General features: G+C 32.9%; 1 protein-coding gene across 1 annotated transcript in view; it reads right to left on the bottom strand.

Moving 5' to 3' along the window:
* LOC145694843 (huntingtin-interacting protein 1-like) overlaps window positions 1–19297 on the bottom strand; it is a 163305-nt gene that overhangs the window by 21158 nt on the left and 122850 nt on the right. Inside the window, exons 13-20 of the mRNA XM_081771527.1 lie at window positions 17815–18021; window positions 15825–16005; window positions 12935–13024; window positions 11830–12027; window positions 8542–8795; window positions 6838–6990; window positions 1868–1968; window positions 521–750 (exon numbers count right to left, since the gene is read on the bottom strand). Of these exons, the coding sequence (XP_081627653.1) occupies window positions 521–750; window positions 1868–1968; window positions 6838–6990; window positions 8542–8795; window positions 11830–12027; window positions 12935–13024; window positions 15825–16005; window positions 17815–18021 (1414 nt within the window). The remainder of the gene's footprint in view (window positions 1–520; window positions 751–1867; window positions 1969–6837; window positions 6991–8541; window positions 8796–11829; window positions 12028–12934; window positions 13025–15824; window positions 16006–17814; window positions 18022–19297) is intronic.

Here is a 19297-nt window from a genome sequence, read left to right as displayed (position 1 = left end):
AATTTAAGGCACTTTCCGCCCAGTAATTCATTTAGTATTCCAGAAAACTATAATTTATCGACTCGTTTTAATAAAATTTGAGTTGAAAATTGATGATAACATTTTAAAATTAGTAACAGAAATCTTAAAATGAAATGAACAAGTATTTACAATAAAATAAAACAATCAAATAATGACAAGTAGACCAAACAGATCAGATTTCTAACGATCGTTTTTCAGATCGTTACAAGATACGAAAAATGTTTCCACTTCATATAATAAAGAACCATATTCGTACAAAAATGGTTCTTTACTATGTATCATATTCGTAAAAAAGAACCATATTCGTAAAAAAAAACGTGTTTTTTTACTTTGTATTTTGGTGAATAAGAATGAACTGAAAATCGTAACGATTCTACCAACTCATACACATAAATAAATGAACTAGAATGTTTGATAAACGAAGTAAGTTTAATATGAATAATATGAGTATTCTAACTACCCAATACCAACGGAGAATCATCAGTAACTGAAAACTTACCATTCTCTTCTACCATCTGACTACAAGACTTGGCTGTTGCTACAACACCACCTGTTGCTTGTGTAACGCCTCGCGATGCTGCTGTCAACGCAGACAAATTTTGGCTCTTGCGACTTGCCTTTACTTTACTGGCTACCACAAGCTGTGCTGTACTGGCTGCGATTTCCTGCGACGCCACCACTAACTGCTCGAATTTGCCTTGACCACTTACAACTTTGTCGGCAGCATTTCTGTATGCAAAGAATAAATAATGCATGAGATAATCTATACTTAAACGGTCAGAAATACGATATGATACCATAGCAATGAAAGTGACTGGAGAAATTATTATTTAGGTTTCCGATTCACATATATTCTAACATCATGAAACACTTTTCTCTTTAAAGTTGTTAATGTCTTCTCATTCACCTTATTGTTCAATTCCTTTACGTAGCTCTTTGTCAATTACGAATATTAGAAAAAATAACTTAGTAAGTCTCAGTAACTTTAGATAGAAAGTGTAAAGTTACTGAGATTTTTTCCCCAATAAGAATTAATAACAAAATTGTGTAGAACAGGTTAACTTCATAACTAAGAATAGTGAGTAGTCCATCTTCCACATCTTTGGAAGCAGCATGAGAAATATCACGGAGCTGACAAAACTTAAATAATTTACACTTTTGAATACAGAGTTTTCATAAATTACGGTTCATTTCAAGTAAAATATTTCTTCCTAAAGTTACCGGTACATAATTTTGGGCAGAAGGTATGAAGTTAACTTGTTATGCACAATATGTTATTAATTTTTATTGAAAAACAATTCTCAGTATCTTTGGACCTTCAGTCTAAAATTACTGAGACTTACTGAATTGTTTTTTCTAATATTCTTAATTGGCGAAGAAACAATACGGTGAATGAGAAGGCACTAACAACTTTAAAAAGAAAGGTGTTTCATGATATTAGAATATATATGAATCGTAAACCTAAATAATAATAATATTGGTACACACTGTGAATGAATCTTTATGCGAAGTAATACATATTTAAAGAATTCCTAATGAAATTATCAACTTCTAACCCTGGACGAGCTATTTATTTCAATCGAATAACTAATGCAATAACTAATATTTCGTTTGAGTTAAACTATCTTTTTCAGCTATAAGTCTCCATGAAATGTGAACTCACAACTTAATGGAAAATGCAAACCATACACAACATAATCCTACTAGGGACTGAACCCAAGTCTACTTGTAAGAACGCACATAAGATTAATTATAAAGTTATTATTAACGTGTTGCACATTCACTACATATATTAGGAAACCGTAGTATAATATAAACTTAAATTTTAGTAGAACAGAACACTTACACAAGAAATTTGGCACCCATTCCAACAGCTTTAGCTGCAGATATAAGACCTTCAGTCCATCGATGATTTCTTTTATAAAATTCCTTTGCAGAAGCTGTTCCCTACGAATGGTAAGAAGCATTTATTTATTTATAAATAATGTTTTCGAGACAGTACATTAGTCAATGTATCCAGATGTTACTATAATACGTACAATTATTCAACACAATAAGATGTATTTATTTAAACGATAATAAATAAAATTAGATCCATTATTGTTACACCATTTTAATGCAAAAATATTGTTGTGTTTCGTAACTTGTCCATAAAACAGAGTTAGATATGCATCGTCTTATTTTGAAACTAACCCGATATATTATGACGAATGGTACTCTTAGACAAGCACAAAACAAATGAACAAAACTACTGGACGAGCAACCAAGGTCTTTATTAAAGTGTAAATCCATTATTTACTGATGTGACTAAAAAGAACAGCAAAAACCCGATCACAATTTAAAATTACACGATCTTTCTATACAGGTAACGGCGTTGTTACATTCAGCAGGGTAGTTAAATAAGTCTTGCGTGACTGCTTGATCAACGCCCAGGCCAAACTGCTTAAGCTAGAAGCTTGAAATTTGAACAGTCATAGGATTTGTAACGTAAGGTACTACTACAGAACAATTTTTTGGAACTTCGACGGATTAGAGGGGAAATAAGGGTGGCAATTATTATATTAAAGAATCCATATCTCGGAATCCTTTCGAGTTAAAATAATTAAATACGTATTTAATCATTTATCGGTATTTGTTTAAAAAAAGAAGAAAAAAAAAGGAACGGGAGTTACAATCATTAAATACGACATATGTATATATATCATAATCTCTCAAGGTTAAAGACATGAGATTTGGGGTTTGGACATTTAATCTAAAATAATCTCGTGTTTCATCGTTTCTTAAATGTTCGGCCTATAATTGAAGAAAAAGGGGTGGGGGTGCTTCCTCAAGATATCTGTACAAAAAGTTTGCGAAAGCTCAAGTTTAAAAGATGAACTGTAACGCAAAATATTGCCACCAGTAGCACGTTGGGGCATTTACTAGTATATACGAGAAGCGACTAGTAACTTCATAGCCTGAGGTACTTAGCATGTTTTTTGTACTGATTAATAAATAACACTAATTCTGACATTCTTTGGTAGTATAGATATCACTTCAACATTCTCATTATGCTATTATATGAGGAAAGAGAAAGATCGTCAGTCGAATCCTAAAATTTTGGCAATTTCGTGCACCACGCCATGAAAAAATACCTCATGAAGAAGGGGACAAATCGCTTAAAGAAAATGTCTGAAAGCATGTCGTCAACCTTAAGGATTCTGGGCCATCGTACATCATGGTCAAAAAATGGGTCTGCCTATTTCAACAAGGCCGGGAGATCTGTGGTGAAGATAACCCCCGCCCAAGACGTTCAGTAGCGATGGTCATTGAAAAAAGGAAGACAAAGTCCTGGCCGACGGAAGAAGAAAGTTGTGGCAGACAGCGGAAGAGTTGCAGATTAGTAAAGGACCAGAGAAATTTTGCGCAAACATTTAAACATGAGAAAAAAAGTGCTGTATACTGAAAGTGACAAGCGACGACGACTGAAGTTGTAAAAAATTTTTGGAATTAGCCGGAGACAATCTCGAGGAAATCTGCGCCCGAATCGTAACTGTACATGAGACTTGTAGTCTCCAATATGACCCGGAGTCGAAACAAGAGTCTATGCAGTGGATTAAGCAAGGAGAAAGACCAGCACAGAAATTCAAGATGCAAAAGTTGACTTACAAGTTTATAACAACTGTTTTTTTACGACAGCGAAGATATTTTGCTGCTCGATTATCTGGCAAAGGGGACTCTGATGAATGGTCAATATTACGCAAATTTCTTGCCTCATGTTCGTGAGGCAGTCTTACAGAAGCGACATGGGAAATTCTCTTGATTTGCAGGAGTTTCGGAGCATGTATTGAAAAATATAGGTCTTAAAAAGATACACCACACAACATACAGCCCAGAACTGGGTCTTATTCCATCATTGAACTTTGCAACTTTCAGCAAGATTTTTGTTTCACGAAAAAAAAAATCCTGCAAAGTGAGAAGTGCAAAGTGCAGTGAAAACTCGCAAAAGTTTCGCAGAAATTTCTGATTTATGTTCCACCATTTTTTTAGAACTGAAAAATACAGAGAAGAGTTTGAAAAGTTGTGTCGTATTTTGTAAAGAGAAGTTTAGCTCTGCTTGAATGACTGAATAAGAGCCAATGTAGTTTACGAAATGTTTCGGGTAATTGACATATTTATTAAGTGAGGATGATATAAAGAGAGTCAGATTCTACAATGGTGTGATTTATTTAAATATAAAGTATTTAAGCGAATAAGTGGAATTTTTGTTGGAGCAATTTGACCGGCTTTGCATCCTTAGAGCAAGACAAATACTACTTTCTCTTTATTGTTTGGAAACAGTTATCAAATACATGGTGTGTGAAAGACAACTATTTGCACAACAGTGCAAGCAATGTTCTTTCCCAAGCATACTTACCGAGGACTTCGGAACTGGCCGACCTCCCCCCATCCGGAGCTGAGATAAATTAAATTGGAATCACATGTAGGGCACGTACTTCAGCAAATAATGTTTCACTGCAGCTCACTCACACTTTGATTTTGCCTTTCTTTGGACAAAATTTTCGGGAAGAAAGCCAAGTACGCCGCGCTGTGAACTCTATTATTCACATCTTTTATGTAATCTACCACACTGTTCTTCTGTAATATCCCGGTGGGAACTCATGTGGTTCGAACCTCAAGTTATGCTATAGGTCCACGTCTCATATAGCTTCACTGCTGAAAAGGACGTTAAACTACAATCAACCAACCAACACCTTCTGTAACACAGTTCCAGAACGACTTCCTGGTACATTTATTGGATTAATATCAGAAAGTCTGTTCCTGTTGGTATCCTTACACAGACACGCAAATTATTAGTTGTATTAGCAAATGCTGAAACAAAGAAATCTTCCTTTATGCCCATACACACCTTCGCTAATGCGCCTGTCATGTATGGACTCATCCCTACGCGGAACCTCCTGGCGCGAATTATATGCAATATTAGATTGTATTGGCCACCTATCACAGATTGATGGATATTCTTTACACAATGACAGTAAGAATACTAACTGGAGCTTGTAAAGTTAACTCTTTGCTTCACAAGTTAGAATTATATACCGCCAAAGAATATAGTATCAGAATAAGTGTTGTATGTGGCTATTGTATTAAAAAATAGAGCTTAAATTTAATAGTATTCGGAGTTACCGTCATACTTCCTTGCACTATAAAGAATTCCTCCCATCTATCCCATGTCTTTTTTTCTTTCACTGCAATTTTCGAAACTTAAACAATGCATCGAAAAAAACATTTGAGAACTACTACTACACGCCATGGTTAAGCTTACTGTATTTATTATTTTACTTATTGCTCAATTGAAAAAAAAAAAAAAAAAAAAAAACTTTTACTATAGTTTGTAGCTTTATAGCCTCAGTTTCACTTTTTAATTAGATTCATAACTCCAAGCTCCTATTTTGTTCAGATGTTGGGGGAAGTAAACTAACTGAAATATATTTTATCAAACCAAAACAAATTTTCACGTGTTTTAAAGGTCTTGAATACCTCCGCCATTTTTCTTTTTTAACCCTGATTTATATGGGGAAGTATTCTTCTGTTTTCTTTGAAATAAGCGGATATTTAAATGGTTTTATTTTACCAATTATTTCTTAAGATCTATTTAAATGTCTCTTACTCTTCTGAAAATTAAATTCTGGTGTATATTTTTAATATATGTAAATGAAATCTATTTAAAGTAATATTATACTTGTATATAATAAAAGATTTTGACAAAGCAAGGTACATATAAATAGACCTGAAGAAAAAAAATCATTAAAATAAAACTGTTCAAAACTCCGCTTATTTAAAAGAAAACAGAAGATTAATTCCCCATAAAAATTAATGGGCTGAAGAAGAAAGTTGGTGGAGGTATTCAAGACCCTTAAAACTTCGATCACACGTAAACAACCAAATGGATACTCGTTTATAGCACGCTTCGACAAGCAATTGTCACCTTGCAAAGACTGCAACTTTGCAGTTGCGTTATGACTAACTGTGAGTTCTTAAAGAATAATGGTAGAACTCAAAAAATTTGCAAAATGAAAAGTCGCAAAGTTTAATAGTAGAATAGGCTCCTGGCCCCGAGCGAACATTTTCTTTCTTCCACTCTGAAAAAAAAAAAAAGAGTTACAAGGTCGGGGATCTGAAGATGAGAACGAAATCAAGGTGGCTGTAGAAAGTCTTCTGAAAGCAAGGAAGATCATTTTTGTTTTTTTCGGCGGTATTAAAGCACTGTATGCCCGATGTGAGAAGCATTTCACTCAAGGGAAATTATATTGAGAAATAAATTTTCTTAATTGCAACTTTTATTTAATACCTATTCAGCGAACTTACCAGCCACTCCTCGTATATATTAATGCTACTCATTTTTACTGTACTAACTACTTGTAATAAATATGTACAGGCTTGTTCAAAAAACCTGGCTGTCTACATCTCTTATAAAGGACCATAAATAAGAACTAATAATACTTTGGCGTGAAAAAAATACCTCAATTAGCGAAAGATGACTAAAGCTTTGTTCGACTTAACTACATCTATAAGTAAAAAATAAGGGCCTTTACGAAAGACATGTGCGGTTGAACAAAACTGTACAACTGTGCCAAAAATTCATAATAATAAGAATAAAGTTTTATCGAATTTACAGTAGTTAACTTTTTCTTTCTTTCTTTTTAAGTATCATTTTTCTGAAAGTATAACGTTTCTGTAACTGGGGATACTCACATCTGCACAAAACAGAAAAAAATAAATACATATACTCTTCTAATCCCAGGCAATAAATCAAATAAGAATCTATAATATAATTACCTTTCCCTGAGCAACGATTTCTGCCTGAAGCACTTTCGATTTCTGCACCAATATACGAATTGCCTGCATGAGAGTTGTACAGGAGTCAAGAATTTTCTCATTCACTTCCAACTTTATACCAGAATCTGCTGCTCTCGATTTGTTCAACATTTCCTGCAAAGGATTTCCTTTTTCAGTGAATATTTTATTTATTCATTACTATAATTTTGCATAAAAATTCAAGTAGTTCCAAAAAGCACTTTACAATGTAAGTTTTTTTTTTATGGCATACTACGTTCTAGTAAGTAACATACCCTTTGTATTTAATTGTGTATTCCACTGTTGGAAAATACTCAAAAGAAAACAACCACTGACGATCTAATCATTTAATAATTAAAAACTTGTATTAAAAAGTACTCTGTAGATACTTACTATAAACAAAACAATGTATTTTCAGTTATTTTGTTTACATTACATTACTTTTGTTCTCCCTAAATTACAAAATAATATTTATTTCAATTTACGAGCTCTCAAAGTTTGAAATATTTAACATTTGAATACACACATATGCAGTATTCAATCATCTATACTACTTCCTCATTCATGATTATAACAGTTCAATTTAACATGTAACTTTTATGATAATACATGATAACTATTGCCAATGTGTACCGATTTTTATAATAATACTATTTCCACATAAAATTCAAATCCGAGGCTAACTCAGCTTATGAGACGGAAAAAGAGAAAAATTTCTCTCACGTATGCACATCACGGTTCTATTACTGAACAACAGTTTACCCTACAATATAACGGCGAATTTATCAATCGATTTTATGAATGTAACAGAAATAATAATAATAATAATAATAATAATAATAATAATAATAATAATAATAATAATAATAATAATAATAATAATAATAATAATAATAATAATAATAAACAATTTCAGCTGTAGCATGTTCTTGCTATTAAAAAAAAAAAAAGTATAGCAACGCATCTTAGAGATTATAACCATCACATCGCGGAGTCATCTTAAACTGAAAAAGCAAAAACAGCAACAGAACGAATCATCAAAGAATCATATTACATCCAGAAAGAGGGACCCATACTTAATTTGGGTAGAGGAGAAATAAATATTACTTGGAGTAATCGTTTCACTATATACTTTCATTATCTGGAAAGCAAGAAAAGAAAACAATGAAAAGCAGTGTGCAATGACAGTGAGTGCCATTCCCATGTGTTTAATTTTTTGACAGATGATTTGTTTTTTACATTTCTTAACCTTTTTTACTCTTCCGAATTCTCTTTCATGTTTTATTTATTTAAATTTTAAGAAAGCCGATGAAGGAAGAGGTTTCTTCCGAAAGTGCTACTTGTTACATATAGAAGAAAACTCTGCTATATATATATATATATATATATATATATATATATATATATATATATTGCGGTGAATATTAGCCTTTTTGTTTTTCTCATTAAATATCATCACCGCTCGCAATACTGTGATATTTACCATTACATTCACGTATGCATATAGGTATGATAAATCGAATGATGCTGATAAAATAACAGAGAAATACAGTTTTATTTTATTTATTTCATTACTTGAGCTATCACTAAAGATACAGATTATGATAGAAAAGTAGTTTTCGCTAACTCTCCTCTGACAAACGTAATTACCAACACTATATTTTACTATTATCATACAACACTAACCTCTATTCTTGACGCCGCCTCTTCTATTGCTTTATCCATACAAGAGAGTTCGCTTTCCACCATGTCACCTAGCTGCTCCAGTGAATCTCCCTTAAGGGCACTAGTTAACCTATTTACGAGTTCTATCACTTCTTCAAGTCTGCTCTTCACCACACCAATATTCCTTGAAACCTCTTCTTCTTTGCCTCTCTCTTTCATCAAGCTCAGGAACACAAGAGATTCCGTTCCAACAGATTTACAAACTTCCGCAATATCTTAGGAACAAAGCAGAAAAAATTAAGATCAATACACAAAACTGACAATTTCTTCTTTCAATTAAGAATAATTAATAAATTCCTTAATATTTTACTTCCAGTGCGGTAAAAAGCTTTTTCGGAGAAGGTAATATTTTGACTGGCTTATGTTGTATGTTCCTTTTCAACTCCAAGACTACACATGACGGTAAGGTTACTACACGGGGACACGTCTACATTTTGAGAGTAAAATTTTCCATCTGCATACATTTTCAGAAATTCCGTGATTCGTCCGCATTTCCTAAGATCAAGTGTAATCATCTCCCTAATGTGTCTATTGTATGGGGAACAGCGCTCAATGAGGAATAGGAGGTTTGCTATCTTGGCATGACAATCGCTCTCGTATCGCGTCGCATCGGCTTCTTTTTCCGATCTTTTGAGTTCTTTCTGTCGAGCTAGTGTTTTTTGAACATACTGTCATGCTTCAATATTTAAATGGTTAAATCTAGGCACGTTATTGTGCTTGTTTATATTCTTTCAGCTTATCAGCTAAGTGAGGACAGAACATTTTAAAGAATTATATATATATCATCCCACTACTAAAAATCGAACTCGGAACCACGCGCACAGAAAGCACTGCGTTTGCTGCTTGGCCAGAGGGGCACTCAAGAGGTGGTAGGGTAGGAAATAAAAGTTTGAACGTAGAGTGTAAGCGTTTTTATGTGATAACGGCAAAAGAGTGATGAGACAAATACCTCGACAGAAAAATGGTACAATTAATAATAATTTTGAATTAACAGAAATATCCTACTTATTGATCAACAAATACTTTAAATACTAAATGTAATGCAGTTTCCTACATCTTATCATGAATTCAAATACTTTCTATAACATAAGGGAACAACCTATTGATCCCCAAAATGAGATGGCTCCGAGTTCGATTGCCGATGGGAGAACACTGAACAAGTTACTGTGGTTCGGATTCTACTTTAAACTGTATGTACCAATTTCATATATCAAAAAAGGGACGTTAAACTGCAAACAAACTTACTATGAGATTTTTTTATTATCTGAAAATTACAACAATATTTTCATATGTCGATCTTCACAGGTCTTGAATGGCATACCGTAAAATGGGTGTACTTTGCACCAGCAGAGATTACTTTGCACCGAGTAGGAAAATTGTCTTATTCTTGTGTTGGCAACATTGTTTTTTTTTTTTTTTTTGTGTGTGTGTGTGTGTGTGTGTTTTGTGTGTGTGTGAGTATGATGTACTAATGACGAGACGGTAATGTAGAGGTTTCCTGGACGAAGTTTAGGAATCATTTTCGAAACTTCAGAGCTATTTTTTATGATATAATTTTGAAAAATATTGTAGTGAGACTTTTTTTTACTTTTTTAACTTTAGGCTTTATTGTTTACATTTTAACTTACACCAGAACGCCTGAACGTGCTATTTGTCCCTCCTGCCCTTCCCAAATGACGTCCTTATTTCACGTTTTCATGTACGCACAGTACTGTCTTTCATTTTGCAGAAAGTCTATTATACGAGTCCCGATTATCCGAGGTTAGTTCGGTTCGACAGTGACTCGCATAATCGCAGGTCTACTGTATTTGTTACTCAATAGAAATCAATACTTGCATAATGTCTATGTCTATATTAAGATATAAATGCTGTATATTGATGAAGAAAGTGGAAACCCTTCATGCGTTTGTCGTGTATATAAAACAATGTCTATAGCTGCCTTATAGTAAAAATGAACTTTAGTTTATATTGAGAAATAATGTGTACGTCAAATGAACGAATGTGAATGTGGATATGTACACAGATTTATGTCAGAAATACATATAATTTTTATATATATATATATATATATATATATATATATATATATATATATATATATATATATATATATATATATATATATATATATATATATATATAAAGGGGCTATTAAGATTGTTTTCCTATATTGTATCCACTTTTTGTATTATTATAAGAAAAAAGAATTTTTGAAACTTTTCAGATGAAAAATAAACAACCATGAAAATGAAATGAAATTTTTGAGTTTAACGTCCCACGATTACGATTTTAAGGAAACGATTATTAAAGCAAGTGAATGATAATGGAAGAATTGGTGGAATGAGAGTGGACGGAAATGGGAGTAACCAGAAAAGAACCACGAGCACGATGTTGCCCACAAGCTTACTTGGCCGGGAATGGAACCAAGGGTCCCAGAGGTAAGTGCTCTACAACTGATCCAAAATACACACCCATAATAAGGCGTTTTATTAATAAACAAAATAATTTTCATGTTTATGTTTCATCTGTACTATTTTTTTTTTTTTTTTTTTTTTTCACGAAACTAAATATGAGCAAAAATTAAGTAATAATTATTGAAATATTTAGAGACATGACTCTCACATGAGAATTAAATTTTGACATGACTCTCACAGTATCGTATTTTTAAAATAAAGATTTAAGAAATTAGGAGAAAATGTTGATGAGAACTTAATATTGAGTTTGTAGATAGTGAATCTAACTTCACTAGCTACCTATTACTTTTTAAAGATTATTGCGTGTTCTGTCGATTGGTAAAAATATTTTCAAGATATCTTAAATAAACTGTAAAGAGTGTGTACTTTGTATTGAATTTTCGAGCAAAATGTGTTTTTTGTACTCGATTTTAATCATTATACGGTAAAAAAGGATTGATTTGTTTTCTTCACTTTAAGTCTTGAGAAGTACGCATACCATATTCTGGCTGTTAAGTAACAGCTCAATTACGGCCAGACTTCGTCCAGGAAACCTCTGCATTACCGTCTCGTCATTATTTTATGTCGTTCCCATCCTTTAAAAGTAGCATTAGTGAGAGGAGTTACTTTGGTGTTCTATATTTTAAAAAAATATTTGAACTAAAATGAATAAAATTATTTTTTTTCCTCGAAAGAACTTATACCTATGGTAGCAAACAATAACACAATATACTAAATAGATAATTATGAATTAGTATACAATTGCAGACTGAAAGAAAGTGGAGTTAACACTTACGATCTCCAAGCTCAATGTCAGGTGACGTGTTGGAAGTTGTCTTCCCTTGAATTAGGTAACTGGCAAGAAGGTGAGACATAAATGTTACTTTTTGCATAACATCTTCTAACATGGAACTATCTTTGCAAAAAGAATGGAATGATTGGTCGACGTCGCCAAGAGATTGAAGGACTGGGTCTGACAATCCAAGGAAATAATCTACGAAAAAGAATAGGTTTGGTAGTTAAGCACATGTATTAATTTTTACTAATTTTGATTGAAAAAAAAAAAAACACATGAAAGTTATTCTAGAATTGTTACGACATTTAATGATTTCTGCTTTAATTTATTCTATTTTTGATTTTAAAAAAGTTCTTCAAAAACAAAAATCGAAACACTTAGTAAATGCATTTTATAGTTAAAATTACATGTTGACTACGTACTTTAACTAACTTATTCTGTGATGGTTTACAAATCGCATGAGTTTAACAGAAAGAGTACAAAAACAGTAAAATTATACAGAAGCTCTTTGCAATGTAATTGAATCAATGGTTTTGAAAATGTCTTGAGTCAGAAAATGGCGATTTTGCTTTAGTACAACTTTTTATTTATTTCTTTTGGAACACCAATTGCTCACAACAAGTTGTTCATTTCATACAATGACAAGAAAACTGTTTTGAGATCGATCATTTCATGTCTTATCAGGATTTCGAAAAATTAAACTTTTTTTTTATATAACTTTTTCTGACTCATGACCTTTCCAACGCTACTTATTCAATTCATTTTTGTGCGTCAAGTTTAGTAATGTGATTAACAATACGTACGTTCCGTGAAGATATGAAAATTAAATCATAAATCTTATCTTTCAGTCACCTCTTCCTCCGAAGAGGATCATTTTTCAAGATCGTACCATTATTTTTAAATATGCAATAACTTTTTTTAAGTTCCATTTACTATGTATACTAAAAATATATATAATTAAAAGAAATATATAATCGAAAAAGGAAAGCTTTATCTTTAATCAGGATTCTCATTTGATAGGAACTCAAAAATCTGAGGTAAGATTTTTAGCATTTAGTTTAAGAGGAGAAGCGAAATTTTTAAAATACTTAAAATGCTATACTACCTGGGGTACAAGTTACAGCTGCTAGAGCAGGATTGTCAATTTCGTGAACTGCATGCTGCACAATAACTTCAGCTTCTGATATACAGGACACTAAAACAGAAAACAATAAAAATCATAAAAATAATACAACTTACATTTTTCTTCGCACAATGAACAGGTGAGGACCAAGTTCTACTAAAATAAACAGAAATTAGAGTGCGCACAAAAATTAAGAATCTTCCAATAGTTTTCTGCTTTAAAAAAAATGAATAGCTTAATTTTTTATAGGCAAAACATGTAGGGCTATAATTTATGACATTATAATTGTCGTGCATACACATCTTTCAACTACAGCAAAGGTCTCTTTAACAATAACTTCATTTAATAACATTTTGAAAAAAATGAATGGCCTACTTCCGAACTCTTGATACTGTTTATTGCGTTATTTACAAAAATTGGTAGGGGACGTATTGAAGGCCCTTAAGTTGTTTCATCATATTAGCTTGTCCCTAGTCCACACAGATAGATGTGAACATACATTTATTTGCCAAATTAATAACTTATTTAATAATTTTATATTGTGCAAACACCAGTATCATCAAATTTTGGAGATCAATAACAAATGTGTGGAAGCAAACCACCAACAAACAAATGCAGAGACTGCTGTTCAGGTCATTATAAAAGAAAAAAAATCGATAGTCAAGACAACATACAAATATGACAGAAGATGGTAGGATATGTGTAAAGTTGCCCGAGGATGAATGGGAGTATAAACATCAAGATGAGTTTATGCAATACCGAGATTTTGACGGACAGATGGGCTTCGAACCAGATCGAGGCTTGAATCCAGTGCAAATTATGGGTGTACGGCTCTTCTTAATATAGGCCGTTCCCCATCTCATTATCTCGCCTTCATGAGAGCTGATTACATGATCATTCACAAACTTCAGCATAAAGATATCAGAGGGAAGATATAAAAATCCAATATTAAATTCAAGAAAGCTGTGCAAACTATGAAAATGAGAAGCAAATAGAAAATATAAAGAGGAAGAAATGCAAAGAAAGAAGAGGATGGCACACCAAGATCTGAAATAATGTACGAGTGACTAGTAACATTCTTCTCAAATATTCGAAAAATATATTAATTGCTAAAAGATACAAGAAATACCATGTAATCAAATATGTATTCAATTTGTGCTAGCATGCTATAGCATGAGTCCAATTATGCATTGGTTTCCCCGTAAGCGGGTCGGGCAAAACACTATTCTTCTAGGTCAGTACCAGTAGCTAATACTATTATATTAGCCCGTAATTCCCTAGTATTTTGCTGTTACACGCTTCTCAATGAAAGAAAATCCACCGTCTACGTCAAAGTGTATAACCCCTTATGTTATCAAAAAGAGGAGAATGGGATATGTCCATTTCCAAGAGTCGAAGCCAGATTCTCTCCCAAGTTATGCTTATGGCGACTCCCCCCACGAGCAGGAGTGACATATTCAACGTGTGGTACCCGAGCGTTACAGCAGCTTACCTCACCCTTCACATAGAGGCACAAAGGTACCGAAACCTGTGGTATGACCATGGTCCGGCAGAGTTCAACTCACATCCAGGAACACCTGGTGTTCCGAAGGAGGCTTACTAATTCTCAGCCCTACCCACTCGTAGATGTTCAAGCTTGTGCTGAGGTACTTCGTATATGTTATGTGCCTTAAAATTTTTTTAAAAAACCCTATTCTCTAACCCACTTTTAGAATTAAATCAAACAATTTTCTTAGGCTAATTGAGACCTTTATTTAGAGCCAAAACATTCAAATTTCCCAGGTACTATTGAAAGAATATGGCCATTTAAAACAGGTAGGACGCCAATATTTTTTGAACAAGACTGTACCTCCTCCCGGACGTGTAAGTCATTACTTGAGAGAAAAGTATTAACTTACCGAGGGTACAGCCTAGTGCTTAAAGCTCTTGTTTCGAGGTCCCAGGTTCGAATCAGGTTTTCTCCTCACTTTCACCAGTCGAATGTTGAGATGGTACTTTTTTTTAAATATACGCCAAGGACGACTGTTACTTGCCAAGGATCCCAGTATAAATCAGTGTCGCAGACTTCACTTGAAATTTTGTTAAATAAATAAATTACATTTAATACTTTATTTTCATCATACTTCATGAGTTCAGCCACGAATAATTACAATATTACAAATTTGGATCGTTTATTTCAACTGCACATATTTTGACACCTACATGTACGTCGTGAGATATACAGAGATGTATAGTGGCCCACCACTCTCTAGCGTGATAATGGAATGGTCTAGTACCTACGACGTTTTGTATCAAGACAAAGGTGGCTCTACGCGTAAAACACGCATATTATACAGTGATGGTAAAACTCATACAAAATAGTTTATTCAGCGCATGCCATTGTTAAATAATAATAATAATAATAATAATAATAATAATAATAATAATAATAATAATAATAATAATAATAATAATAATAATAATAATAATAATAATAGTAGTAGTAGTAGTAGTAATAGTAGTAGTAGTAGTAGTAGTAGTAGGAGGAGGAGGAGGAGGAGGAGGAGGAGGAGGTCGTCGTCGTCGTCGTCATAATTCAAGTATCGCACTGAAACTAAAAATGTAAATGAATTTGAATCAGATGAAGCTGGCACAAACGTATGTACTACAGATTTGTAAGCCATAACCAATTCTCTTTCAATGTTCTAGAAATTCCGTACTAAACAAAAGTACCTTTGCCATGTTCTGAAAGCTTGAAGAGTGTACCGTAGTTGTTATATGCAACTTACAATAATATAACATGGGAATTAAATGACTGAGATTAATCAATATTTTTCGTCAGTGGATGAAAAATATACTACGCTTCATTTTTTCAAGCCAATATAATTCTTACCTAACAGACGATGTAGCTTCTCTTCTGATTCCTTGTTGTATCTATCACCTAGTTCTTTGGTTTTACATTCTTCATTCTTCAACCGGACATCCAAGTCATCTTTCTGGGCTTTTAAATCACTCAATTCCTTTTCAATTATACTTTTGTCGTTTGCAATTCGATCGATATCTGCTAGCAACCTCTAAAAAAAGAAAAACAAAAGTATGTAAATTCTACTACTCAACTTTCTTTGACATTTAAATACTGACACCCTTGAAATCCGATCCTACGTTCAAGTCGTAAAAGACAGCACTATTATTTAAAATGATACGAGAAGAACGAAGAAAACGTTTGTAGTAAATAACACTGAACGAAGACAAAACTTAATTGTTTCTTCTTTTTTAAGTTATATATCGCATAGATTGCGCAATTGATAGCCCTTCGTTTTTTAACTTCCAGACAAATATGAAAATTTAAGTAACACTAAATAAAGATCCTCATACGCTAAAACATCCAAAAAACACAAAAATGTGCGACAGGTTTTCTGCGATTTGAATATAATATGTACCATATTTGGATGTATTTGTGTTGTTTTCGGAGTCATAATTAAATTATGACGTGTGAGTCTTTATTCTTAATTTATTTTGACTTAAAGTAGTATGTTTGTAATGATTCAGTCTCTTTTATTTGCAAGTTTTCAGTTTTTGCTGTAATACTACGAAATTCTAGTGTCCTTGCCAATAGATCCATGCACAGAAGATTGAGATCGTATTGAGTCGTAATATATACATACAGTAAAATACAAGCATAAAGAAATTTTGGGGACCTCTGAACTTGATTTTGCAGTGAAATTTTGTTATACTAAAAAAGTCAAACCTCCTGAAGTCACCTTATCTATTGCAGAATCTACACTGCTCCAACATGTATTTATAGCCCAAAAAATGTTTAATATTTATTTCACGAGAGAAAAATTGGATACATACACGAAATACTATGGTGTACATCAATTGCAAGAAGCATTTTTGTAATTTTGCATCATACCAAACTTTCACAGTGCACCTAATATTCTGGACTTCTACTTGATGCGACGTTAATGAACGAATGATAAGGTACAGATATTAAATTGTAACGTTCATTCGTTTATTTTAAACTTTGCGCTCCTACTTAGCCAATAGTAATTACTTCTTGCATTGGAAGATGCGCAAACCTAATTTAATGGAATAATGGTCATTGTATACTTTTAAATTGCTATCCTGCTCGACCAATAGCGTATATGTATGAAAAGTATAGTTACCACACCACCTGAATAATGAAATAATGCAATATATATATATATACTGCATTAACAGGGTGTCTATCGAGTTTCATTTGCAAATTCCAATACTTAATATAATGATTTTTTAAAAGTTCTTTAGGAATAATCACACTCTTGATGATTTCAGGTTTGTAATTGTTTTACCATCAAAATAATACTTTATTTTTAATAAATTTAGTTAGCTTTGATTTTTTAAAATACAATGATTTTTTAACCTTTTTGTAAGGGCCTCCCAACTCCCCTGACAGTCCTCCACTCCACCTGTTGACAAAATGTACAGAGCTCTTGCTTTGGAAAAATTTACAATCTCAATGGATACAAAATTGTTTCTAAGACTATTAAAAGAATTACAAAAAAAGGGTTGTTGACAAATTACCAGTTTCATGATTTTTCCAGTATGTGGATCAAAATTCCAGTATATTTTCAGTATTTCCAGCATCAAAATTAAATTCCAGTATAATTCAAGGATTTCCAGTATTTCCAGCATCAGTAGACACCCTGATTAACAATAATTAAAGTTAAATATACGCAAAAGACGAACTTTTCACTCGTTATACTGAAAGTTTGGAATTCGTTTAGATGAAATGTTTTAACACACATTAAACAGGTGGAAGGGATGGGCCTAAAAGTGATTTCGCAATTCTGAACATTTCCTTATACCAGCGTCATTTTACTGTAACAAGAAAAAACATTTACCTTCTTTTCCATTTCAAATTCTTTCTGAGACGTCTTTAAAGCTATTATTTCAACATCCTTCTCACTGGCAGCCTTTTGCAGAGTTTCTTCTGCTACGCTCTTTTGTACTAACATTTCCTGGAGTTTTGCTTCCACTTCTGCTTTCGATCTCTCGGCTTCCTCGCTTATCGTTCTTGCATTCACAATCTGTTTATCTACATCGGCTTTCTGAAAAACAAAAACAAAAGAAACGAATTAATTAAAAGAACAGAATACAAAATAAACTATCTGTATTGAAATATAAATTGATATTATATTTAACTTTTATATAAGTTTATTTTTTTTATTATTTGAATTATATTTCTTATCAGCCAGTAAGCACATGATAAAATGATATGTGTAAGTGTGTATATACAGGGTGTCCCAGAAGGAAGGGTAATATTTCGGAAAATGGTAGTATTGGTGATTCTACAAAAAAGTTAATATGAGCATGGGTCCTAATCTCAACAGTTTGAGAGCTACAGGTTGTGAACCATTTCTGACTTCATGTTGCTTATTATTCACCCTGTATTTATTCTACTGAGGTGAGACAGCGGATTTGAAAGGTGATGGAATTGCCTTTCCAACGGTATGCTACATGTGACAGTGGTGTCTTAGGAAGGGAAGTTGTTGAGGGAAATTTGGGGATCAGTGTTGTCATCCAATTCCCTTACATAATCATAACTTTCCTTCAATAATTTCCTTTTCAAAGACACCACTGCAACATGTTGCATACCGTTGGAAAGGTCATTCTATCACCTTTCAAATCCGCTATGTCACACCTCTGTAGAATAATTAAGGGTGAACAATACGCAATATAAAGTCAAAAATGGTTCACAAACTGTAGCTCTCAAACCGTTGAAATTAGGACCAATGATTATATGAACCTTTTTATTTAGAATCACCCATAGTACTATTTCCCAAAATATTACCCCTTCCTCCTGGGACACCCTGTATATCAATTATAAATGTAACATCGTATAAATTAGCAAAGTGTAATGCAAAATGCTTTTATACATATAAATATACAACATACATACATACATACATACATACAGTACATAAATACATTTTATTGTATCACTTTCTCAGTCGCGGCCCTTGAGGAAAGTCACATCGACAAAATTTAAAATGTAACCGCTACAACCGAGGGGAAGAAGATGCCTTAGTAATGTTCTAGTTCTTACATACAAGAATTAGAACATTTCTTACTTTAGCTTATAGCCATACAATTTTACTTTTCTTTTTTTACTAATGTAGCTTCCGTCAAAAGCTGCCACTGCACCATCTTAAGTGTTCTTGCATCATTGGCGGTAGTTGCCAAATAATAAATAAATCCACGTACTACATACCGTTGGAAAGGTCATTCCATCACCTTTCAAATCAGTACGTCTTCACATTAATTTCGTCCTAAAGTAAGACAGTTCATTTTTAATATCATTCAGCAACTGTAACCTTTTAACTC

Source organism: Thermobia domestica, chromosome 9 (assembly GCF_964235325.1).
Source record: "Thermobia domestica chromosome 9, izTheDome1.hap1.1, whole genome shotgun sequence".
Classification (NCBI taxonomy): Eukaryota; Metazoa; Arthropoda; class Insecta; order Zygentoma; family Lepismatidae; genus Thermobia; species Thermobia domestica.
Note: the sequence above shows the minus strand (reverse complement) of the source record. Positions and strands in the feature narration are given on the sequence as shown.